The sequence below is a fragment of the Saimiri boliviensis genome, chromosome 5 (genome assembly GCF_048565385.1).
Source record: "Saimiri boliviensis isolate mSaiBol1 chromosome 5, mSaiBol1.pri, whole genome shotgun sequence".
Classification (NCBI taxonomy): Eukaryota; Metazoa; Chordata; class Mammalia; order Primates; family Cebidae; genus Saimiri; species Saimiri boliviensis.
Window position 1 is genome coordinate 38,049,587 of NC_133453.1, and position 27,261 is coordinate 38,076,847.

A 27,261-nucleotide genomic window follows, 5' to 3' on the forward strand; every position below is an offset into this window, starting at 1 on the left:
AGATTGGTAATTTTTGTTAAGAAAAAACTTTCACTTCTGCCATCTTCAGTTTGCTCTTAATCCTGTCCAGTTATTATTTATTTATTTTATTTATTTATTTTGAGAAGGAATCTCGCTCTGTCACCAGGCTGGAGTGCAGTGACGTGATCTCAGCTCACTGCAACCTCCACCTCCCAGGTTCAAGCAATTCTCCTGCCTCAGCCTCCTTAGTAGCTGGGATTACAGACACACACCACCCAGCTAATTTTTGTGTTTTTAGTAGAGACGGGGTTTTACCATGTTGGTCAGGATGGTCTCAATCTCCTGACCTTGTGATCTGCCTGCCTAGGCGTCCTGAAGTGCTGGGATTACAGGCATGAGCCACCATGCCCGGCTCTATTATTTTTAAAGAGGCAGTCTGTCACTCATTCTGTCACCCAGGCTGGAGTACAGTGGCATAATCATGGCTCAGTGTAACCTCAAACTCCAGGGTTCAAGAGATCCAATTGTCTCAGCCTCCCAAAATGCTGGGATTACAGACATGAGTTTCCACACTCAGCGTCAGTGAATTTTAAATTATAGTTACTGAACTTAGTAACTGGAGAGTTTTGCTTGTTTTCTAATATTTTTAATGTGTTCATTTATCATGCATACATCCTACATTCAGTCTGTGTGTATGTTAATCGTTGCTTTAAAGTAATTACCTGATTGCAGTATCTGAGAAATCTCTGGGGTCTGTTTTTATTGACTGCTTTTTCCCCACCGGAGTATGGGTCACATTTTCCTATTTCTTTGTATGTCTAGTGTTTTTCTATTGAATACTTGGCATTTTGAATGATACATTTGAGAGATTCCGGATTCTGTTTTGCTTCTCTGAAACATAATTTTTATTCTAGAAGCCAGTTAATTGGACTGAACTCATACGCCAAACTGTCTCCTCTCTAGTGGTAGTGCCAAAATCTTCACTTAGTTATTTCATCTTTCAGTGGCCAATTTATGCCACGATTCCTGGGTTTCTCTCCCTTGCCTCATAATTAGTTTAGTGACTAGCACAGGTCTTGGGAGGACTTTATATACATATTTTGGGGTTTACCTCCTCTTTGTCTTCTTCCCTTTTATGAAATCCCTCCTAAATATCTGATAAGTTCTGCCAGCATTGAACTCTGTTATCTGATGTATCAAGCCCATAAGACTTGGCTTCCTGCCTAACCTACCTCCAGTGGCAAGCACATTTAGCAGTGCCCTGGGTCATAAAAACCACAAATGTGGGCCAGGCATGGTGACTCACACCTGTAATCCCAGCATTTGGGAGGCTGAGGCGGGTGGATTGCCTGAGCTCAGGAGTTCGAGACCAGCCCGGGCAACATGGTGAAACCCCGTCTCTACTGAAATACAAAAATTAGCTGGATGTGGCAGCATGCGCCTGTGGTCCCAGCTACTTAGGAGGCTGAGGCAGGACGATAGCTTGAACCTGGGAGGCAGAGGTTACAGTGAGCCCAGATTGCGCCACTGCATTCCAGCCTGGGTGACAGAGCGAGACTTTGTCTCATAAAACAAAAGAAAACAACAACAAAAAAACCCCACAAATGTACAAATCTCACCTCTTGCAGATTTATCCTCCCAGTCACTTTCTCCTTTTGCCAGGGAATGTGTGCCCTCTGCAGGCAAGATAGTTTTCAGATATAGAGGAGTCGAGTTTATTAGTGTCAAATTTCCAATCAGATAAGTTACTCTTTCTTTTCCAAGAAGAAGATACTGAGAGAGTGGTTGCGAGGAGAGGAATATATTGTTTGAGCTACATCAACATGGAAGTTGACATAGGGAAGAGGTATTCTTCCCTGATATTCCCTAGCATTTTGTTCTCCTAATTGATAGAGCCTAAACTAGCAGTCAGTTTAGTAGAAGAGATTAACAGTTTGTCATATGGTTAGACTGCTTATAATTATTTTAAAATTGGGGGTGGAAGGAAGGAGGAGGAGGACTGAAAGCAGTTGAGAGCAACCAAAAGCAGAAAGAAACTGGATGGGAAAGAAAAACTAAGTTTCCTTCAAGACACTAGATGTGTCAGAACAGTATAATGCCTATATCAAATCCATGCTCCCTATGTACCCAAATTAAGTTCCCACATTATTTTCTGTTCCAAATTATGTCCAGACAAATTATCCAGGGTAACATATTTGGAAGTTTGGCAATTAAATGATGACTAATATTTACTGCCCAGGAATCTAGGAGGATATCCAAAGGCAAATAATCCAGAGGATATCTAGAAAATTGGCCATTTTGTGGACTTTACAGCTTGTCCTTGTTCATTTTATGCTTTTTATTTAAATCTACTTTGTCTGATACTAATATAGCTATCCTAATTTCTTTTTGTATTTATTTAACTGATATATCTTAACGCATGTCTTTATTTTTATCTTTCTGTGTCATTTTGTTTTAGATGAATTTCAAATACCATATAGTTGAATTTCGATTTTTGTTTTTTATGATTTGAGATTCTTTGTATTTAAAAAGAAGTTTGCATCTATTATACTAAATAATATAATTGTTCTTCTTCCATCTTCTTGTTTTGTACTGTGTTATATTGCCTTACTCCTGTTTTACTCACTTGGTCTTTTGCTTTTGCTATAGTTTTTCTGGCTCTTTTGTTTTACCCCTAGTAATTTGGAAATTAGACTTCCTATTTTTATTTAATTAGTAATTACTTCAAATTAAAAGAAATTGAACCTCTATTTCGTTTCTATCATGGAAAATACAATAGCATCTATTGATGTGCCTGGAAATAACTAATGAGTCACATACTTGAGCATTTCGCTTTTATTCTTACTCTTACAGTTTGTTGGAATAATTTGGGCTTTAGATCCAAATTGTTAGTAGTATTTCTTCTTTTTAAATATCCTTAAGAAATACTTTTCACATTTGCATTTTCTTACATAGCCATGTTAACCTTGTTAAGAATAACTTCTTAGACATTAATTTTTATGTTTACAGTTTACAATGTCCATCTGTATTTCTTTTATAACGTATCTTCCCTTATACTTAAGGAGTTTATTTGTGTAGACTTTATTGGGCATTAAAATATTTCTTTGAGTGATTTTTAAAGAGTATGTGTTGGAATCTTTGCATATCTGAGAATATTTATTAAATGAATGTTTGTCTGACATAGCAATTATAACTATAGGAACTTTTTCTAAGGAACTGATAGTATGTAAAGATATATGTACAAGTTTGTTCATTTTGCAGTTTTATTACAAAAGCAAAACTTAGAAAGTAATAAACATCTATAAATAGATATCAGTCAAATAAAATATATTTTCTAGACATAATTGTAAAATCATAAGTTTTATTACCTTTGTCATCCAACTGAAATTAATGTAAATATAATTAATTTTTTGCCTGTTTCTTGTGCAAGTTGAAATTATACATTTAGACCATATAAAGCAAGCATTAGCATGTTTGACTGTGAAGATTAATATTAGGGGCCAGGTGTGGTGGTTCACACCTGTAATCCCAGTGCTATGTGAGGCTGAGACAGATTTCTTGAGCCCACATTATAGTGAACTATGATTGCACCACTACAGTCCAGCCTTGGTGATGGAATGAGACCCTTACTCTTAAAAAAAATTGCATTTAATACCTTTTTTCCATTTGTCAAATTAAATATTGGCTAGCTAAATATTAATTATTATTATATACATTTTATTCTATTATTATTATTATATAAACTTTTTTTTTAAGAAGTTCAGTTTTAGTCTGTTCATTTTAGTCACTCCATGGATTCATTTGGGCAACCCAGACCAGAAGACAATCAGTCAGTAGTGAGCAGAATGCAGAAGAAATACTGGAAAACTAAACAGGTCTTTATCAAAGCAACAGGAAAAAAAGAGGATGAGCACTTGGTGGCATCTGATGCTGAACTGGATGCTAAACTTGAGGTAAATTTGAGCATTCTGTGTATTGTCTATTATTTGGGACATCATGGGGGACTGCAACAAGTTTTCAAACTGGAGAGCTTGTGGGGATAAATGCCAATTTGATAATAGAATGTTTAGTTGTATCCAGCTGTCAATTAGGGCTCTAAATAGGAGGTCACAGTTCTCACAAACTGAGAATTTGCAAAATTGGTATTCACTAAATTAGATAAAATATGAAGTAGTTTCTCTGGCACACATATTACAATTTTTAAGCTAGTGAATTAATAACAGTCCCAATTAAGACTATATACTCATTATATATCATGTCATACTGTTTTGTAGTACTTTGATGTGAAGTCTTATATTTCACTGAAATAATTAAAATCAAATAGTGAATGAAGATAAGAGTTATTATTTCTATTTTACTAAAAGAGTTATTGAAATACTTCCTAATGCCTTTTTTGGCTGTTTTTTATTTTAAATAAATAATTGCCATGGAACAATTTTAAACCAATAAATGGTTTAAAGTAATTAGGCTAATTAGAGAAGAGTTTCATATAAATGAATACAGAAGTCTGAATTTTTAAATGCAGATTTACTAACTCAACATATATATTCTAATTCAAGCTAACTCTTTCAAATATTTCCAGGCAGATATTCTGTTATGCTTGGAATATAATTATTATGGTAGGATTCTTCCAAATATGGGTCTAATTAAACTGGTCTTGATCAAGTATTTTCTTCTGCATAAAGTAAACTTATATCATTGCCGAAACAAATGTAGAAATACATAAAAATTTACAAGCTTTTACTGTTTCTGTTGAAAAGTATTCTTAGGATTCAATGACAAATGTGTAAAAGTGAAGACTTTATTATTATTGATGTTGCATGTTTTAACACAACAGTATATTGTTCTAGATTTATTCCCAGAGAAGTGAGAATGTATGAGGTTTTGATATTGTTTTACATTGTTAGGTCATCTGTGGGTGACGTGTTTTATATTCAGTGTAAATCTGTCCATTAGATAAATATTTGGAATCAACCAAGAACTTTCTCTTACATTTGTACTATTTTTTAAGAATGAGAAACAGGTTTATTATAAAAGTAAAAAGGAATGGTATGTAAATCTTGAAAAGACCTGTGGGGAAAAAAAAATCAAGCATAATCACTTCATCCTAGTAGAACTACCTTTTTCGTATTCTTTTCTAATCTTCTTCCACATTCATTTAAAACCGATCTTACAATTGCCAAATTCAAATACCCACTGCACTTCAAACATGTCTAAACTTATAAGGAAAATTGATGCCTTCCCCTCCTTTAATATTTTAGTGTTTATTGTCAGTCTTCTGTAGGTTTGATCAAACATCAAAATAATAATGAAACTGCTCTAGAGATAGAATGTGCAGGTTTCTTGATACTGGGCATTTGACAATCAAAGGGTTAGGGCTTACTACTACACAGTAGTACCAAGGTCTTTTTTAACTAAGTCACATAAAAATTCTTCAGTGAAGATGATTCTGAACAGACAGCCCTTGCTTAAAAAAAAATTCTCATTGTAGCACTTTGTGAGAAGGCTGTACACTAAAACTTATGCCAGCTTATTTATCTGGAAACACCTACATTTGTGTGAAGAGTTATGTCGTGTGTATAGTGTGTCCCCATCTCAAATTTTCATGTGCTTTATTTTGAAATGAGAGACAACTGGATATTTTCTGTTAGCAATTAGCAGCAGTAGTAATCAAATAATTAATATCTATGGAAAATTCTAAACAAAAAGAATCTAAAAATAATTTATATTTGATGTTGTAATACATTATTTAAGTTTTATGGTAAATTTAGTAATCTGTTTTGCTTAGACCAATATGGGAGAAAAGCCAAGACTTGGAGTTAACACTTTCTAAGTTTGTCTGTACTCTGTTCATCTGTGGTTGGCAATATTTGATGTAGTTTATATTAGATTTGTCTTTTTGTTATTTAGATGGTTTGGGGCTGAGATGAGGACAAACTCTTCAGTTTTAATTTTTTGTTTACTCCCCTATATTATCATTTTTCCAACTCTCATGGGAGAATGTACTTTCTACATCAGATATATAACAAAAATTGAAGTATGTCAAAGCCAAGGAAAAATAGATATAATATTTTTAAGATAGATATAATACCTGTAAGAAAATGTTATGCTTTTGGAGTGCTTATAACATATATTTGTTTATGGTTTTTTAAATTGTCCTAATATAATTTATATTTATTTCAAGGTTTTTCACTCCATTCAAGAGACATGCACTGAACTTCTGAAGATAGTTGAGAAATACCAGCTAAGACTCAATGGTATGAAATTATAGATATCTGTATGATAATATTTGTTACCATTTTTTAAAATTAAAGATCTAATATAAAAGTAGTAAAACTATTTTGTGAATAGCTTCTTATGACAAAATATGAATATTTACAGTGACCTGTTCTCAAAGACCCCAGTATTCTGTCCCTTTTTTCCTCAGTTAATCAAATCCTCTGACCCAGATTTATTTTTTGCTGATATTCCTTTTTTTCTTTGAGACAGGGTCTTCCTCTGTTACCCAGGCTGGAGTGCAGTGGTGTGATCACAGCTCACTGTAGTCTCTACCACCTGGGCTCAAGTGATCCTCCCACATCAGCCTACCAAGTAGCTGGGATTACAGGCCTGTGCCACCATACCTGGCTAATTTTTGTATTTTTTTGTAGACACAGAGTCTCACTATGCTGCCCAGACTGCTTTCAAACTCCTGGCCTCAAGTGATCCTCCTGCCTCAGTCTCTCGAAGTGCTGGGATTACAGGTGTGAGTCACCATGCCTGGGCCTGCCCAGCATCTGAAATGGATTTGTTTCCATCACTTAAACCTCTTTATCTTGACTCCCACTTGCCCTTGCAGTTAAATTCCATTCCTCTGCTCCTCTTTGCAGAAAAATGTGATGTAATTATCTGTATGCATGGTCTCTGTTCCTTTCCTTCCACTTTATCTTGTACTCACTCCAGTCAAGTTTTATCTCCATCACTCTACTGAATTTCTCTTCTCGGGGTCATGATTAACTAACTCCTGTCTAAATCTGGCTTATCACATTATTTAACACAGTTTATTATTTCCTTTTCCTTGATACACTCTCTTCACTTGGCTTTCCTGGTTTTCCTCCTACTGGTCACTCCTTCTTGGCATCCTGCCTTTGCCTATTCTCTTCTCTTTTGGACCTGTTCAGGTTGAAACTCAATCTTTGTATCTCTTCTCCTTTTTTAATTACAGTGGGCCTACTGGACATGGCTACCTCTCTAATTACACGTCCTAAAAACCTTCTTGTCTTTAGCCATATTAATATCTTATACAGTAGGCATATCTGCATAGTGGAATCCCTAACTTCCTTTGGGTATTTGGTCAAATTTCATCTTTTTAAATGAGGCCTTCCCTGAACTGCATATCTAAAATGCATACTCCCTGCCCTCAGAGGGCACAAAAAATACAATATCCCTTTCCACCAAAACTCCCTGAACAGTTAACAGTATTCAACATTCTATGCATTTATCTGTTGTTTTTTTTCACACCACTAGATTATACCCTCCTTAAAGACAGAATTATAATGTTTTGTTTATTTCTGTGCCTCCAGTCTAGAAACAATGTCTAGCATATGGTCAGTACTCGATAAATATTTGATTTCAGTGAATCAATAATTTTTCTCATGTAGCTATATAAATTAATCTCATTGCTTTATAATCAAAGCTTATACATTGTCCCATTAAATAAAGAAATCCAATAAAGCATGATTATTCAAGTTGGCTTTTTTTTTTTTTTTTTTTTTTGAGATGGAGTCTCGCTCTGTCACCCAGGCTGGAGTGCAGTGGTGCAGTCTTGGCTCACTGCAGCCTCCACCTCCTGGGTTCAAGCAATTCTCCTGTCTCAGCCTCCTGAGTAGCTAGGACTACAGGCAAGCACCACCACGCCCAGCTAATTTTTGTATTTTTAATAGAGATGGCATTTCACCATTTTGGCCAGGATGGTCTCGATCTCCTGACCTCGTGATCCACCTGCCTTCAAAAGTGCTGGAATTTACAGGCATGAGCCACTGTGCCTGGCCCCAAGTATTTGACTACCTGCCATTTGCTTTTCTCAAGGAAATAGTTGAAAAAACAACTTTTTGTAACAAAAAGAGAGATGATACAAGTAGTATGTAATTGAGTTCAGAATAATGATACAGACATAACTCTGAATTCCTAAAAGTGAAAAATAACTGTGGATAAGAGTAATTGGTAATGGGAACTCCATAGCTAGAAATTGAGGTAAAACTTTAAAGATTTATAGCAGTTGAACATGTAGAGGAAAGAAGAGATTTGGAGTTTAAAGAGCTTAAAGAATGAGAACAGCCTGCATGGGCAGAAGAGTTTGTTATTGAAACTAATGGGAGGATAAAGGAACAAAGGAAATTTGTGGTTCAGATTACCAAGCAGTAAATGGCCATCTGGCCATCACAATCACTGGACCAGTGACTCCTGTGATAGAAATGAAAATGTGAAAAAAATCAGCAAATTTATATACCCTGAAATCACTAGATCTTTTAGCACTCTGATGGAGCTTTTCAGGATAAGGAAGAGATACATATACATAGATTTAATTATGTATTTTCACTTCAAGATTGTCTATAAATATGTGATTTCTTGAAGACAATTGCATTAATACATCTATTGGATGTAACATCAGACAAATGTAGTAGGTTAGTCCAGCACCATAACTTTATGGGAATCTCTTGACTCAGGAGAACATGTCAGGGAGGAGTCTCTGTAGATTTTGGCAGGGAGGTCCCAACATAGAAGCAGCACAGATTATCCTCATTGACTGCCCTTTCTGCAGTGATAAAGGTAAGCTTCAGTGATCATTTATGTTCAGTTGATACTTGATAATGAAGTATTCCAAGTACTCAAAGTGCTTTTTGAACCAGCATACCCAAATGAATATTTTCTAGTAGTTTTCATTAGGGTATACTTTATGAAGTTCTGATTCAAAGGAAGTATGTAAACTGTACATCTCTTAAGTAATCAGCATTAAATTAGCATGACTCCCCAAACCCCATTCGCTCTGGATCAGGTCAGTTGTTCATGGTTTTATTAGAGATGAGACTACAGACTGTAGATACCTTCCTCATTACACCATTGTGCTCTCCTTGGTCACCCTTGCAGGCATGGTTGGGGGAGCAGGGGAAATGGGGAGCCGGCATGAGGAGGCCTGAGTTCTATTGCAGCTACACAAGTAGCCAGGCACTTCCCTTTCACTTTTAACTTTTATTTTTCTATCAGTGAATTGGGATAAAATTAGGCATGACATTTGTTGTTGTTTATTCACTTTAAGCTTGTAATTGGAGCACTGGGCTTTCCCCCTCATTAGTCTTACTGTGGTTACAGGATCAGCTGACACTAGATCAGAATTTCTTAAATTGTGGTGAAGTACTTTTTTATTTTTGTTTGTTTCATGGTTTACTTTCAATCTGTTGTAAACTGATACCTTTGTAAAATTCAATAAAAATGAATTTTTAGCTGAGCACTGGGACTTGTGCCTGTAATTCTAGTGCTTTGGGAGGCCAAGGTGGGAAGATGTCTTGAGGCTAGGAGTTTTGAGACCAGCCTGGGCAACATAGTGACACCCTACCTCTAAAATAACTTTTAAAAAATTACCCAAGCACTGTGACTCATGTCTGTAGATCCAGCTACTCAGGAGGATGAGGCAGGGGGATCACTTGAGCCCAGGAGTTCAAGGTTACAGTGAGCTATGATCAAGCCACTGAACTCCAGACTGGGCGTTAGAGGAAAACCCCATCTTTTAAAAAAATAGCTTTTAGAAAAATGAAATAAAATACATGAAAAATGTATTATAAGCTCACTTTATTAGATTTGACAAATATAAAATGCTCAGTCAAATTGGTAAAAGTCTCTACACAATTATTCTCAGTTTCTTTACTTCTCCGCTTGTCGCAGCTTGTTAACAGAGGATTCTGGACAAATACTAGTCCATGGCCCACACTTTGAGCAGCAGTGCACTAGATGACAGTTTGTTCTCCTGCCCCCCCACACATTTGTCTGCTATAGATGACAATGTTTAGGGTTGCTGGAGCAGAACTCTGGACATCTGTGGGTCTGGAATACCAAGCATAGGAAACTGAAGCCAGGATGGGAGTCAAGAATTAAGTTAACAAGTTTAAGTAGGAAGCAAATACTTTCTAAGAGGCAGTGGTCCTAAAATACATCTCTGCACATTTGAAAATGCATTATTTATGGCTTTATTTTGTAGTTTTGAGGGATTTCTGTCACTAAAAATCAAACCATCTGAAGTGCTGATAAGAAGCCACATTCCCTAAACCTGTGGAAAGTAGAGTCTCTGGAAATGGAGCCTGGGAATTGCATTTAAAAAATAAGTCTCTTCTTCTTTCCCCAAGTAAATCTTGTAGAGAAAGTTATTACTGTGAGAATTTTAGTTGTGTGTATGTTTTAAACAAATGATGTAAAGGAAACAATTAACTACACTGTAATTTTTTTCCTAGTTATATCAGAGGAAGAAAATGAGCTAGGGCTCTTTTTAAAGTTTCAAGCGGAACGCGATGCAACTCAAGCTGGCAAAATGATGGATGCCACTGGCAAGGCACTCTGTTCTTCAGCCAAGCAAAGGTTTACCATGGTTGTTCATCATCTTGAATCTGTAGTCAATCTGATAGTTTTGACATATGTACTTAAATTTTTATATTTGTAAAGATCACTGTTCAGCCTAATAAAGGGTTAAAGAAAAATATATTGCAGTTATATGTTTTGACACCTAATTCTTAATTACTAATTTTGTATGCAAAATAATTATTTAATGATTAATGTTCTTGATTGCTTAATTTCTAGAAATAGTCTTTAGGCCTGTATTTATTTTTCTTTTATTTCCCCTACAATCAGACAAGTGTCAGTTATATCTCTCAACTGGTTTAATGTAACAGTCACAGAATAACTAACATCTTAAAAATGTATATTTTCTTTTTTTCAATTTCACTTTTTGATATTATACTATAAATATATTGGTACTTTTTAAGTAGGAGAAATTTTTTCTTCTTAACTGCATGCTTTCCAGTTATTATTTCAGTTTTTACTATAATGATACCTGCTGCAAAGAATCTTCTGTAATTCCTAAACATAGCCCAAATCTTTGTATTTAAGAAGAAGAATACAACAGTCTTTATCAGACCTATAATAATGATGTACAGCTTGAGATAGCTTTACTCTGAAACATCACATCAGTGCAAAAATCTATCTCGAAGGAAGTGACATGAGGTACTAAGTACAGACCTTCAATGCCACTAAGCCAAAAGCAGAGCAGAGGAATTGGATTTAATTTGTTTAAAAAAAAAAAAAAAAACTTCTTATCTTGTCCTCATCCTCAGCCGCTGAGAACTGCATACTCATTAGTTCTCCTAGCATCTTACCTGCTTTTCCAAACCCAGGTTTTCCCTGAACTTGTCAAATGAAGGCTTTCTGTTAATTGGATTATGCTTTATGAATGCAGGTTCTCTGTTCCCCTCAGAACTGTCCTCTAAATGGCAGATTTAGTGGGCAGGTTACTTATACATGAAATAACATCCAAAGTATTGCAAAAATGACATATTTCCTAAAGTAACAAGTGAGGAGGTGTAGACACATCTTTTTTTTTTTTTTTTGAGATGGAGTTTTGTTCTGTTGCCCAGGCTGGAGTGCACTGGCACAATATTGGCTCACTGCAACCTCCACCTCCCAGGTTCAAGCGATTCTTCTGCCTCAGCCTCCTGAGTAGCTGGGATTACAGGCACCCACCACCATGCCTGGCTAATTTTTTGTATTTTTAGTAGAGACGGGGTTTCATCATGTTGGTCAGGCTGGTCTCAAACTCCTGATCTCAGGTGATCTGCCCACCTCCCAAAGTGCTGGGATTACAGGCATGAGCCACCATGTCCAGCTGTCACATCTTTATTGATAATTCAGAGTTAGCTATATGATTCTAATTTTTTTTCTAAATCTCCTTACGGAACTTAATAATTTTTTACTTGTAGATTCATCTTGTTAGCAAATATGCTTTATCATTGGTTTAAACCTTTGTTTTGTTTTACTTACGATGTGTTCAACCCTCTGATTTTTACCTCTCTGCCATTAGATTGGCCCTGTGTACTCCTCTGTCTCGTCTGAAGCAAGAAGTAGCAACATTCAGTCAAAGGGCGGTATCTGATACCTTGATGACAATTAATCGGATGGAGCAGGCACGCACAGAATACAGAGGAGCTCTGCTGTGGATGAAAGATGTATCCCAAGAGCTGGACCCAGACACCTTAAAGCAAATGGAAAAGTTTAGAAAAGTATGAAAATGTATCCCTTTCCTTTTCTTGGTGTATGAAATATGAAACTGCCATAGAATAATTTAAGATCATAAAATTTCAGATGTTTTTTGAGAAATATATGTTTCATTATAAATTCTTGGTTGCTTGGAGACTGTAGTTGGAAGTACAAAAGCTTGTCACACTTTTATTTTTACTCCTGGAGTGACATCTTCACACCCATCTACCTTTTTTATTAATTTTTTTAATCCCTCTCATGATAGATCTAAATTACTTATTAAATGTTGCTTGCTTGGGCTTCTGAGATTCATTTGCAGGAAGAAAATAGTTTATTACAGAGGACAAAAGTAATTTAAGTAAAAATTCATGTCAAATGATTGTTAATTACAAGAAAATATGAAGGTTGTCAAAATTTTTGTTTGGTCACAATTCAAAGTTTGGCCACAAACTTGGTAAGTAATTACGTATAAACATACATTTTTGCTAAGTAAACTGCTTATTACAAATTATATCCCCTAATTCTACCATACATAAATAATAAAATTCATTTTTTCATTTATTTTATAAATATTTAGAGAACCCATAATAAATATCATAATATTTAATATTGATGGAGCCAGGACTTTTAGGCCAGCTGTTAAGTGGTTTGCCTCATTGATTACACACAACAGCCCTATGAAGTAGGTGAATACATGGCCTCAGGCCACCACGACCTCATATTTCACCCCTTTTACAATCTTTGACAGTGAGAATACAGTCCAAGGGAGTGACTGAACGACATTGTGAATGCACTAAATGCCACTGAATTGAAAACTTTAAAATTGCTAATTGTATGTCATGCAACGTTCACCTCAATTTTTAGAAGAAGAATAATGTATTAGTCTCTTTTCATGCTGCTGATAAAGACATAACCGAGACTGGGTAGATAAGGAGATTTAATTGACTTACAGTTCCACGTCACTGGGGAGGCCTCACAATCATGGCGGAAGGCAGGGAGGACCAAGTCATGTCTTACATGGATGGTGGCAGGCAAAAAGAGAGAGCTTGTGCAGGGAAACTACCCTTTTTAAAACCATCAGATCTAGGCCAGGTGCAGTGGCTCATGCCTATAATCCTAGCACTTTGGGAGAGCCAAGGTGGGTCGATCACCTGAGGTCAGGAGTTTAAGACCAGCCTCGCCATCATGGTGAAACCCCATCTTTAAATATATAAATAAATAAATAATAAAACCATCGGATCTTGTCAGACTTACTCACTATCATCAGAACAGCACAGGAAACACCTGCCCCCAATTCAGTTATCTCCCACTGGGTCCCTTCCATAACACATGGGAATAAAAGATGAGTTTTGGGCAGGGACACAGCCAAACCATATCAAATACAATCCAAGTCCCTATCTGGACCCCTAAAACCCTGCATGGCCTGATCCCTGGTCCCTCCACAGCCATACTTTGTACTTGCTTTCTACACTCCAGGAAGAATGTGCTATACCCACTTCCTTCTTGTTCTTCTAACATGATAAGGTCTTCACCACCTCCCACTCTCAGGACCTTTGTCCTTGCTTGTCCCTGGTTCTGGAATGCTCTCCCCAGGGTCTTAGCTTAGCCTGCTCATCATCTTTCTGTCCCAGTTCAAACATCATGAATGATCTCACCAAGGACCTCCATGTCATTTTATTAAGGTAGTCAGTCACTCATTTCTGCAACCTGAGATTATCTTATATATTTATGTACTTCTTTTTTCCCAGTGCCTCCTACCCACGGATGGTGGGGAAGAACATTGTTTTGTTCATCACAATGTCTCAGTGCCCAGAACACTGCCTTGCATGTAATAGGTACCTTAACTTTTTAATATATTAATTCATTCAACAAATATTCAAATATTTGTTGAATGAATTAATATATTAAGTTGACTATTCACATTACCCAATGACATGACTCACCATTTATTCAAGAAATGTAATAGATCTTTACTAAAATTCATAAATATCTGCATGGTTCAGAAATATTACTAATGTTTCTCAGCATTTTAATAAGGTCCCCTTTCCATTTATTCTTCTGCTGTTAGCTAAGTCCTATCCATGAATAGTTTCAGATGTTCCTTTTTATTTGGAATACTTTTTTAAAAACTATGTACTTTCCATCTATTATCTCATACTTTCTCAGCATAAAGATATCTTCTGGAAAGAATCTCCTACAATTACTAACAGTTGCCAAAATCTTCATCATTATTCATGAACTATTAATGATACAGGGAAAAGTAATTAGTCTTTATTATAATTTATTTCTGAAAATATGAACCTGCATAATATATTTATATCTGTAATAATATACTATATTTATACTATATATCTATAATAAAAATTAGCATTTTTATTGCAGGTACAGATGCAAGTGAGAAATAGCAAAGCTTCTTTTGACAAGTTAAAGATGGATGTTTGTCAGAAAGTGGACTTACTTGGAGCTAGTCGCTGCAATATGCTATCTCATTCTCTCACTACCTACCAGGTACCCACCTCCATGATCAGCATGCCCTTGCAGTAAAGATGAGTGGTGAGATTCCTTTTTAAAAGTTGTCTAAAGGGTGCAGAAAATTTTGTGTGATTAGGTTCCTTTGGCTTTGCTATAATTGCTTTATTGAGGTTATGAAAGTCAGAGAGTCATAAAGTTCTGGAAAAGACCTTAGAGATTGTCTACTTCTGTAGATATTCTCTTTGGTGTCATAGGAGAGAGAAAGACCTATGGACCATTTGAGGTTGAAGAGGAGAATGTTGAAGAGGCAAATTCTAACGCCCATTTGCCCTGGTTTAACCACAGTTGTTCCACTTCTGGGTTTGAAGGTTCTATATACAATTTCATCTGAAGCAAAGATGCTGTGCCCCCAGAAGTTTAAAAACTTTTCTGTCGTTTTACGGTTGAGGAAAATGACACCTATGAGAATTAAAGTGAGAGGTAATGTTGAGCTTAGAAACCAAAGTTTTCTAATTCTGGATTGTGTGTTCTTTTCATTCTGCCAAGTTGTCATCCCATATCACTTTAACCTCAGAAGTTTCACTTGTGCTTATGTTACTATAAATCACATATAAATAACACACAATGAATAAGTTAGATGTTAATAGCAGTTACTGATTTTTACATATATTTTAAATAGAAAAAATTGAATAAACTGTACTTAAAAGAGTAATAAACTATAGGAAATGGACATTCACTCCTGCTTTTAGGGAGTCTGCCTATTTCAGTTCAATTCTGTGGGATTCAGGAATGGAAAAAGGATGTACTTTAAAATAACGGTGTGTGATAACTGTTTGGCATTGCCTGAAGCACACTAGCTATGAGTTCAGTTCTCCTTTATTCTCTCCATTCTTCACCTTCACTTTAATCAGGAACCTTGAAGCAGCAAGAAAAATTTCCTATTACTTGAGTTAGCTTGAGAACACATTTTTTTTGGCAAATCTTTCTTGAACTCTAGATGAAAGGCCAGATTTAGTGGTAAATGGAATTTTTCTCCAATTAAAAAATGTTTATATAGGCCGGGCACGGTGGCTCAAGCCTGTAATCCCAGCACTTTGGGAGGCCGAGGCGGGTGGATCACAAGGTCGAGAGATCGAGACCATCCTGGTCAACATGGTGAAACCCCGTCTCTACTAAAAATGCAAAACATTAGCTGGGCATGGTGGCGCGTGCCTGTAATCCCAGCTACCTGGGAGGCTGAGGCAGGAGAATTGCCTGAACCCGGGAGATGGAGGTTGCAGTGAGCCGAGATTGCGCCATTGCACTCTAGCCTGGGTAACAAGAGTGAAACTCCGTCTCAAAAAAAAAAAAAAAGTTTATATATTCCTCTTAACATAAAGATTACACATATGCCCCTCCTTTTATAGAGATAGGTATTTTTGTGCTTTTAAAATTTCTCCCTTTAATACCTCAGATGTTCTAATCCTTCAGTTTTCATTCTCTTAGCTGCAATCACTCTCTAGGTGGCTCCAGTGTACATTCCTGTGCTGTTTATACAGACAACACCCACACGTGCAGACACAGATGCCAATTCTTATGCAAAATGACTATTTGTAGTGCTTTATGGTTCCCCAAACTTGGAAAACTGAGTTTAGTTCCTGCTGCTTCTTATTTGTCAACTGTTCCTCTACTAAACTAGTAAGGAAATACAGCACTTAAAAAACCATGGAGGGGAATCAGAACTGTAGAGTCACCTTTTCTTTTTTTGCAGAGAACACTGCTTGGATTCTGGGAGAAAACAGCTCGAATGATGTCCCAAATTCGTGAAGCCTGTATTGGCTTTCATCCATATGATTTTGTAACTCTCAAGGTACATGGTGTTCCATGTTCTCTTGTTTAGATGTATTACACTTCATTTGGGTGGTAACATTGAAACTTTTTTTTTTTTTTGCCAAGGTTAATTTAAAATTTACAAGACATTGAGAAACATTTTCCTTCAGCCAAGGATCAGCACTTTCCTAATTGCAGATGCTGCCAGCAGCACTGAAATACATAGGAATACTGCTGGCAGGCTCAAGATCGTAGTAGGACAGTGAAAAAGAGGGGAGAACTTGAAAAAATTTAAAAGCAAAAGAGATAAGAAAAGGCTATGGAAAGGAAAAATTTAAGAAGAACAAGTGATGGAAAGTGGTCATGTGTTCTCAAAAGTGACCAGATTATCTACCTGAAAATATTAACAGTTAGAGAAAAACTTTACTGTTTTACTTTTACACTATTGTCATAGATATAATTCATGATACCAACATTATGCCAGGTTTCAGCACCTAGATATAATTCACAATACCAACATTATGCCAGGTTTCAGTACCTAGATATAATTCATGATACCAACATTATGCCAGGTTTCAGTACCTTTTAACTTACCATTCATTCTGCCTTACTTTCAGTAAAGCTTGAAAGCGCCGCTGGCTGGTTTGTTCAAGCTGAATGTGGTATTTGTGATAGGCTCATATCTTACATATTCCTAGGGTTTAGGAAGGATGTTAAAGTCATGTTCTGACACAGCATCTTCCAGCCCCAAAGATGCCCTTGAATTAGGTTGTTTTTCATTTTGTTTTGTTTTGTTTTTACTTTTTTTATAATAAATGTTTCACTGTATGGCATACTATATATTTAGGCAAATTTTATATCCAATTTCTGCTCAGAATCAAAATAGAAAATCTTTAGCTGTATTTAGAGCATTGCAATACAGGACAGCAACACAGTTTAAGTCTTCGTTAGGCCTTTTACAAAGTTGTTAAAATAATCTATGGCTACCCCACATCACAGTATGTGCAGTTTACACAGGAAGCCAGGAGAAACAAGTATTTGGAGCTCAGTAGCTCAGTTCGGATTACATTAGCATACATGTACTATATCTTTCACTTTCTAGTTCAGAACTTCCTATTTCATATGATTCTTTAGAATTTTTATTCTCATTTTCTTTGCAGAGAAGAAGAAACATTCTTTCTATCTACTTAACATTGACTTTCTTATCCTTAGCAACTACAAGACACTCCAAGCAAGCTTAGTGAAGACTATAAAGAAGAACAAATAGGCGGTTTTCTTACTGAACACCTTAATAAGTAAGCAGGCATAAGTCATATGTGTCATGCTATAGAAATCCTTGATACTATCATATGATATATGTGGAAAGAATTGTTTTTGCTCTTATTGAATATTTATTTGTGTCATTTTTCCTGCTTTTTTTTTTTTTTTTTTGAGACGGAGTCTCACACTGTTACCAGGCTGGAGTGCAAGTGGCATGATCTTGGCTCACTACAATCTCTGCCTCCTGGGTTCAAGCAATTCTTCTGCCTCAGCCTGCTGAGTAGCTGGGACTACAGGCACCCATCACCATGCTCGGCTAATCTTTTGTGTTTTTGTAGAGATGGGGTTTCACCATATTGGCCAGGATGGTCTTGATCTCTTGACCTCGTGATCTGCCTGCCTTGGCCTCCCAAAGTGCTGGGATTACAGGCATAAGCCACTGCCCCCGGCCTCTATGTCATTTTTCCAATCAACACTAAACATTTGTGTCATAGTCTATTTGTGTTGCTATAGCAGAATACCTGAGACAAGGTAATTTATAAAGAAGTTTAGCTTATGGTTCTGCAGGTTGGGAAGTTCAAGAGCATGGCCCTGGTTTCTGGTGAGGGCTTTAGTGCTGCTTCATAACATGGTAGAGAAAGTCAAAGGGGAAGCAGACCTGTGTGAAGAGGCAAAATCAAGGGGTGTGCTGGCTGTATAACAACCCATTCAGAAGCGTTCCTGAGAGATCTCATGGGAGGGAGAACTCACTCATTACCATGAAAAAGGCACCAAACCATTCATGAGGGATCTGCTCCCATGACCCAAACACCTCTTACTAGATCTCCACCTCCCAATACTCCCATGTTGAGAGGTTGGAGTCAAATTTCAAGAAGAGTTTTGATGAGGAGAAATTCAAACCTTAGCAATTTGTTTTAAAACTTGATGTATTTTTTCCCATTTTTTTCTTAATATCCAGATCCTGCATAATTTTTTTTCCATTTTTTAACATAGCAGGCAAAGGACATGACAGGAGTGTCAAACTGATTGGGGTGATTAAGAGTCTGTCATTTGGAATATTAAGCCTTGTATTAAAAGCCACAAGTTCCTCTAGTGACTTTTAAAAGGGGCAGCTTGAGAGAAGAAAGGGACAGGTACCCACAGCTATGAAATATATTAAAAATCTGTTTCCAGAATAACACACGTAGGACTGGGACTGGTTACCTGAAAATAGATGCTCTTGCCATTACATCCTTCATGTCACCTGTTTCCCTTTTATTATATTATATTGTCCCTTTGTTTTTATTTCAAAGCTGCTATTCTCATTTTAACCAGATTCAATATATTAACAAACTTAGAAATAAGGGCCAAACAACTTTCAATACTAGCACCTGTGAGGTCAGGCCCCAGGTATAGTGACTATGTCTGTGTTCAGTTTCTTCGTCTTAACTTTTTGTTTATTAGGCAGATGCTATGAATATCCAGAATTAGTACTGATTGAGGATATTTTAGGCTAATGTGTCTTGCAAACATAACTTTGTTGTTCAAAATAGGGTACTCCATCTTTCCTGGAGTTCCTCATTCCCTTGATTTAGTTCCCAAGTGTTCTTAAAACCTTTCAAGACTTGAAAATGAAACTTCTTACTCTATGGCTTTGATGGTGAAGGTTCTTGAAGATTGAGTACTTAACACTGTGCCTACAGCGCTGAGCATGATGACTGGTGCTTTGTAGATATTCAGTAAGTGTTTATTGAAGGAATAAGGGGTGAAAGGTCTGTGTAGAGCTATAGAAAAAGTAGGAAATTCACCAGATGCAGATTTTAGGGGATCTAGTGGAAAATGATTTTATGTTTCCTGAGTAAAAACATTTTTTTAATCACGTAAAACTGCTTGGGGAATATGAATCGCAAACGTATTGTAACCAAAAATCTACATTTTGTTTTGTTTTGTTTTACTTCAGACTAGTTTTGTCTGATGAGGAAGCAAGCTTTGAGAGTGAACGAGGTAAGACGGTAAATTTATTACTTTGAAATGGTCACATTCTAAATGTCAAAATAGTTTCTCACAGCCTTTTAGTAGAGACAGGGCTTCACCATGTTGGCCAGGCTGGTCTCGAACTCCTGACCTGAAGTGGTCTGCCCACCTCAGCCCAGTATCGCCATAATGGATACTATATTACTATCCATTCAATTAACAGAACAGGCTAAGTAAGTCCCTTCTGTGGGAATACCTTTTGTTATATTTCTAAGAGTACCTGATCAGAGGATCTAATAGTCTTCTTTAGGGAATCAGGATTCTCAAAAATAGGTACATTTTTATTTTTTTAATTTTTGGGCTTTGAAATGTTTTATGGGTACATAGTAGGTGTATATATTTATGGGGTAGCTGAGATATTATGAAACAAGCATATAATGCATTATAATCCCATCAGGGTAAATGAGATATCCGTCACTCAAGCATTTATCATTTCTTTGTGTTACAAATATTTTAATTATATTATTTTAGTGATTTTTGAATGGACAATAGATTATTGTTGACTGGAGTCACCCTGTTGTGCTACCTGTTGTGCTATTAAATACTAGATCTTACTCTATCTAACTATATGTTTTTGTACCTATTAATCATCTCTGTTGCCCACCACTAATTTTCTCAGCCTCTGGTAAACATCTTTGTATTTTCTATCTCCATGTGTTCAGTTGTTTTCATTTTGAGCTCCCACAAATGAATGAAAACATACAAAATGTGCCTTTCTGTGCCTAGCTGATTTCACTTACAATTATATCCTCCACTTCATTCCATGTTGTTGCAAATGACAGGATCTTATTCTTTTTAAAATTTTAAAATTATGATTATACTTTAAGTTCTAAGATACAAGTACAGAATGTACAGGTTTGTTACATAGGTATACACGTGCCATGGTGTTTTGCTGCACCCATCAACCTGTCACCTACATTAGGTATTTCTCCTAATGCTATCCCTCCCCTACCCCACTACCCCCCAACAGGCCCCGGTTTGTGATGTTCCCCTCCCTCTGTCCATGTGCTCTCATTGTTCAGTGCCCACTTATGAGTGAGAACATGCAGTGTTTGGTTTTCTGTTCTTGGGTCAGTTTGCTAAGAATTATGGTTTCCAGTTTCATCCATGTCCCTGCAAAGGACATGAACTCATCCTTTCTTAAGGCTTCATAGTATTCCATGATGTATATGTGCCGCATATTCTTTTTCCAGTCTATCATTGATGGACATTTAGGTTGGTTCCAAGTCTTTGCTATTGTGAACAGTGCTGCAATAAACATACATGTGCATGTGCCTTTATAGTAGAATGATTTATAATGCTTTGGGCATATACCCAGTAATTGCTAGAACCAAATGGTATTTCTGATTCTAGATCCTTGAGGAACTGCCACTGTCTTCCACAATGGTTGAACTAATTTACACTCCCATCAACAGTGTAAAAGCATTCCTATTTCTCCACATCCTCTCCAGCATCTGTTGTTTCCTGACTTTTTAATGATCACCATTCTAACTGGCATGAGACGGTATCTCATTGTTGTTTTGATTTGCATTTCTCTAATGATCAGTGATGATAAATTTTTTTTCATGTTTGTTAGCTGCATAAATGTCTTCTTTTGAAAAGTGTTTGTTCTGGCTGGGCATGGTGGCTTACACCTGTAATCCTGGCACTTTGGGAGGCCAAGGTGGGTAGATCATGAGGTCAGGAGATCGAGACCATCCTGGCTAACACAGTGAAACCCCATCTCTACTAAAAATATAAAAAATTAGCTGGGTGGAGTGGCATACACCTGTATCCCAGCTGCTTGGGAGGCAGAGGGAGGAGAATTGCTTGAACCCGGGAGGCAGAGGTTATAGTGCGCTGAGATTGCGCCTCTGCACTACAACCTGGGGAACAGAGTGAGACCCCATCTCAAGAAAAAAAAAAAAAAAGGCCGGGCACGGTGGCTCAAGCCTGTAATCCCAGCACTTTGGGAGGCCAAGGCGGGCAGATCATGAGGTCAAGAGATCGAGAACATCCTGGTCAACATGGTGAAACCCCGTCTCTACTAAAAATACAAAAAATTAGCTGGGCATGGTGGTGCATGCCTGTAATCCCAGCTACTCAGGAGGCTGAGGCAGGAGAATTGCCTGAACCCAGGAGGCAGAGGTTGCAGTGAGCCGAGATCGTGCCATTGCACTCCAGCCTGGGTAACAAGAATGAAACTCCATCTCAAAAAAAAAAAAAAAGAGAAGTGTCTGTTCATATCCTTCACCCACTTTTTGATGGGGTTGTTTTTTTCTTGTAAATTTGTTTAAGTTCTTTGTAGATTCTGAATATTAGCCCTTTGTCAGATGGATAGATTGCAAAAATTTTCTCCCATTCTGTACATTGCCTGTTCACTCTGATGATAGTTTCTTTTGCTGTGCAGAAGCTCTTTAGTTTAATTAAATCCTGTTTGCCAGTTTTGGCTTTTCTTGCCACTGCTTTTGGTGTTTTAATCATGAAGTCTTTGCTCATGCCTGTGTCCTGAATGGTATTGCCTAGGTTTTCTTCTAGGGTTTGTTTTTTTTTTTTCTTTCTTTCTTTCTTTTTCACCAAGGCCATCATAAATCATCTGATGATCTTCTAGGGTTTTTATGGTTGTAGATCTCACATTTAAGTCTTTAATCCATATTGATTAATTTTTGTGCAAGGTATAAGGAAGGGATCCAGTTCCAGTTTTCTGCATATGACTATCCAGTTTTCCTAACTTCATTTATCAAATAGGGACTCCTTTCCTCATTGCTGTTTTTGTCAGGTTTGTCAAGGACCAGATGGTTGTGGATATGTGGTGTTATTTCTGAGACCTCTGTTCTGTTCCATTGGTCTATATATCTGTTTTGGTACCAGTACAGTGCTGTTTTAGTTGCTGTAGCCTTGTAATACTTTGATGTCAGGTAGCATGATGCCTTCAGCTTTGTTCTTTTTGCTTAGGATTGTCTTGGCTATACGTGCTCTTTTTTGGTTCCATATGAAATTTAAAGTAGTTTTCTCTAATTCTGTGAAGAAGGTCAATGGTAGCCTGATGAGGATAGCATTACATGTATAAATTACTTTGGATAGTGTGTCCATTTCCACGATATTGATTCTTCCTATCCATGAGCATGGAATGTTTTTTCATTTGTTTGTGTCCTCTCTTATTTCCTTGAGCAGTGGTTTGTAGTTCTTGAAGAAGTGCTTCACATCCCTTGTAAGTTGTATTCTTAGGTATTTTATTCTCTTTGTAGCAATTGTGAATAAAAGTTCACTCAACATTTGGCTTTCTCAGCTGGGTGCGGTGGCTCACACGTATAATCCCAGCACTTTGGGATCACCTGAGGTCGGGAGTTCAAGAACAGCCTGACCAATGTGGAGAAACCCCATCTCTACTAAAAATACAAAATTAGCTGGGCGTGGTGGTGCATGCCTGTAATCCCAGCTACTCAGGAGGTTGAGGCAGGAGAATTGCTTGTTGCTTTAACCCGGGAGGTGGAGTTGCAGTGAGCCGAGATTGTGTCATTGCACTCCCGCCTGGGCAACAAGAGCGAGACTCCGTCTCAAAAACAAAAACAAACAAACAAGCGATTTGGCTTTCTGTTTGTCTATTATTGGTGTATAGGAATGCTTGTGATTTTTGCTCATTGATTTTTGTATCCTGAGACTTTGCTAAAGTTGCTTATCAGCTTAAGGAGATTTTGGGCTGAAATGATGGAGTTTTCTAAATATACAATCATGTCATCTGCAAACAGAGACAATTTGACTGTCTCTCTTCCTATTTGAATATGCCTTATTTCTTTCTCTTGCCTGATTGCCCTGGCCAGAACTTCCAATTCTATGTTGAATAGGAGTGGTGAGAGAGGGCATCCTTGTCGCGTGCCGGTTTTCAAAGGGAATGCTTCCAGCGTTTGCCTGTTCAGTATGATATTGGCTGTGGGTTTGTCATAAATAGCCCTTATTACTTTGAGATATGTTCCATCAGTACCTACTTTATGGAGAGTTTTTAGAATGAAGGGTATTTAATTTTGTCAAAGGCCTTTTCTGTATCTATTGAGATAATCATGGTTTTTGTCATTGGTTCTGTTTATGGGATGGATTATGTTTATTGATTTGCATATGTTGTAACCAGACTTAACTCCCAGCGGTGGAGCCAACTTGATAAACTTTTTGATGTGCTGCTGAATTTGATTTTCCAGTATTTTATTGAGGATTTCTGCATCGATGTTCATCAGGGATTTTGGCCTAAAATTTTCTTTTTTCATTGTGTCCCTGCCAGGTTTTGGTATCAGGATGATGCTGGCCTCATAAAATGCGTTAGGGAGAAGTCCCTCTTATTCTATTGTTTGGAATAGTTTCAGAAGGAATGGTACCAGCTCCTCTTTGTACCTCTGGTAGTATTCAGCTGTGAATCCGTCTGGTTCTGGGCTTTCTTTGGTTGGTAGACTATTAATTATTACTTCTATTTCAGAACTTGTTATTAGTCTATGCAAGGATTCCGCTTCTTCTTGATTTAGTCTTGGCAGGGTGTATGTGTCCAGGAATTTATCCATTTCTTCTAGATTTTCTAGTTTAGAGGTGTTTATAGTATTCTCTAATGGTAGTTTGTATTTTTGTGGGATCAGTGGTGATATTCCTCTATTATTTTTTGTCTATCTGATTTTTCTCTCTTCTTCTTTCTTCATCTGGTTAGCAAGTAGTCTGTCTATTTTGTTAGTCTTTTCAAAAAACCATCTCCTAGATTCATTGATTTTGTGTGTGTGTGTCTCTGTCTCCTTCAGTTCTGGTCTGATCTGAGTTATTTCTTGTCTTCTGCTAGCTTTTGAATTTGTTTGCTCTTGCTTCTCTAGTTCTTTTAATTATGATGTTAGGGTGTCGATTTTAGATCTTTACTGCTTTCTTCTGTGGGCATTTAATGCTATAAATTTTCCTCTAAACACTGCTTTGGCTGTGTCCCAGAAATTCTGGTAGGTTGTATCTTTGTCCTCATTGGTTTCAAGGAACTTATTTATTTCTGCCTTAATTTTGCTATTTATCCAGTAGTCATTCAGGAGCAGGTTGTTGAGTTTCCATGTAGTTATGTAGTTTTGAGTGAGTTTCTTAATCCTGAGTTCTTTGGATTGCACTATGGTCCGAGAGACTGTTTGTTATGATTTGCATTCTTTTGCATTTGCTGAGCAGTGTTTTAGTTCCAATTATCTGGTCATTTTTAGAATACATGCTATGTGGCACTGAGAAGAATGTATATTCTGTAGATTTTGGATGGTTCGTTCTGTAGATGTCTATTAGGGTCTGCTTGGTTCAGAGCTAAGTTCAAGTCCTGAATATCCTTGTTAATGTTCTGTCTCATTGATCTGTCTAGTATTGACAGTGGGATGTTAAAGTCTCTCACTATTATTTTTTGGGAGCCTAAGACTCTTTGTAGGTCTCTAAGAACTTGGCTTTATGAATCTGAATGTTCCTGTATTGGGTGCATATATATTTAGGATAGTTAGCTCTTCTTGTTGCATTGATCCCTTTACCATTATGGAATGCCCTTCTTTGTCTTTTTTTTATCTTTGTTGGTTTAAAGTCTGGTTTATGAGAGACTAGGATTGCAACCTTGCTTTTTTTATTCTTTCCATTTGCAAGACCATGGGTCTTGACTCTTTATCCAGTTTGCCAGTCTGTGTCTTTTAATTGTGGGGCATTTAGCCCATTTACGTTTAAAGTTAATATTGTTAAGTGTAAATCTGATTCTGTCATTATGATGCTAGCTGATTATTTTGCCTGATAGTTGATGCAGTTTTTTCATGTGTTGATGGTCTTTACAATTTGGTATGTTTTTGCAATGGCTGGTACCAATTTTTCCTTTTCATGTTTAGTGCTTCCTTCAGGAGCTTTTGTAAGGCAGGCCTGGTGGTGACAGAATCTCTCAACATTAGCTTGTCTGTAAAGGATTTTATTTCTCCGCTTATGAAGCTTAGTTTGGCTGGATATGAAATCTGGGTTGAAAATCCTTTTCTTTAAGAATGTTGAATATTGGCCCTCGCTCTCTTCTGGCTTGTAGGGTTTCTGCAGAGAGATCTGCTGTTAATCTGATGGGCATCCCTTTGTGGGTAACCTGAACTTTCTCTCTGGCTGCCTTTAATGGTTTTTCCTTCATTCAACCTTGGTGAATCTAATGATTATGTATTGGGGTTGCTCTTCTCAAGGAGTATCTTTGTGTATTCTCTATATTTCCTAAATTTGAATGTTTGCCTGTCTTGCTAGGTTGGGAAAGTTCTCCTGGATAATATCCTGAAGAGTGTTTTCCAACTTGGTTCCATTATCCTTGTCATTTTCAGTTTCATCAGGTCATTTGTGTGCTTCTCTAAACCAGTTATTCTGATTAGAAGTTCCCATAACCTCTTTTCAAGGTTCTTAGCTTCCTTGAGGAGTTGTGTTCCTTTGGAGGAGAAAAGGCATTCTGGTTTTTGGAATTTTCAGCCTTTTTGTGATGGTTTTTCCTCATCTTTGGATTTATCTACCTTTGGTCTTTGATGTTGGTGAGGTTTGGATGGAGTTTCTGTGTAGATGTCCTTTTGGATGATGTTGATACTATTCCTTTCTGTTTGTTAGTTTTACTTCTCAACAGTCAGACCTCTCAGCTGCAAGTCTGCTGGAGTTTGCTGGAGGTCTACTCTAGACCACGTTTATCTGTATCACCAGTGGATGCTGCAGAACAGCAAAGATTGTTGCCTGTTCCTTCCTCTGGAAGGTTTGTCCCAGAGGGGCACCCACCAGATGCCAGCCAGAACTCTCCTGTATGAGGTGTCTGTCGACCCCTGCTGAGGGGTGTCTCCCAGTCAGGAGACACAGGGGTCAGGGACCCACTTGAGGAGACCTTAGCAGAGACCTTAGCAGCGCTTGAGCACTGTCCTGGGAGATCTGCTGCTTTCTTCAGAGCCAGCAGGCCAGGAATGTTTAAGTCTGCTGAAGCTGAGCCTACAGCCACCCCTCCCCTCAGGTGCTCTGTCCCAGGGAGATAGGGGTTTTATCTATAACCCCCTGATTGGGGCTGCTGCCTTTCTTTCAGAGATGCCCTGCCCAGAAAGGAGGAATCTAGAGAGACAGTCTGGCTACAGCAGCTCTGCTGAGCTGTGGTGACCTCTGCCTGGTTTGAACTTCCAGGCAGCTTCGTTTATATTGTGAGGGGAAAACTGCCTACTCAGACCTCAGTAATGGTGGATGCCCCTCCTTCCAACAAGCTCAAATGTCCAAGGTTGACTTCAGACTGCTGTGCTGGCAGTGAGAATTTCAAGCCCATGAAACTAAGCTTACTGGGCTCTGTGGGGGTGGGATTCACTGAGCTAGACCACTTCAGCCCCCTTTCCAGGTGAGTGAATGGTTCTGTCTCACTGGTGTTCCAGGAGCCACTGGGGTATGAGAAAAGTCTCCTGCAACTAGCTCAGTGTCTGACCAAACAGCCACCCAGTTTTGTGCCTGAAACCCAGGGCCCTGGTGGCATAGGCACTG

The 27,261-nt window shown here is 37.5% G+C and overlaps 1 protein-coding gene across 5 annotated transcripts in view; it reads left to right on the forward strand.

Moving 5' to 3' along the window:
* Positions 1 to 27,261, forward strand: part of ICA1L (islet cell autoantigen 1 like) — an 82,185-nt gene that overhangs the window by 15,073 nt on the left and 39,851 nt on the right. For 4 of the 5 annotated variants that reach the window (XM_074399246.1, XM_074399248.1, XM_074399250.1 and 1 more), the window contains exons 2-10: positions 3,746 to 3,914; positions 6,146 to 6,218; positions 6,612 to 6,704; positions 10,443 to 10,566; positions 12,062 to 12,260; positions 14,620 to 14,745; positions 16,460 to 16,558; positions 17,731 to 17,813; positions 19,718 to 19,761. In XM_074399246.1, the coding sequence (XP_074255347.1) occupies positions 3,753 to 3,914; positions 6,146 to 6,218; positions 6,612 to 6,704; positions 10,443 to 10,566; positions 12,062 to 12,260; positions 14,620 to 14,745; positions 16,460 to 16,558; positions 17,731 to 17,813; positions 19,718 to 19,761 (1,003 nt within the window). In that variant the 5' untranslated portion in view covers positions 3,746 to 3,752. The remainder of the gene's footprint in view (positions 1 to 3,745; positions 3,915 to 6,145; positions 6,219 to 6,611; positions 6,705 to 10,442; positions 10,567 to 12,061; positions 12,261 to 14,619; positions 14,746 to 16,459; positions 16,559 to 17,730; positions 17,814 to 19,717; positions 19,762 to 27,261) is intronic. The other variant, XM_074399249.1, reaches the window with a different exon arrangement.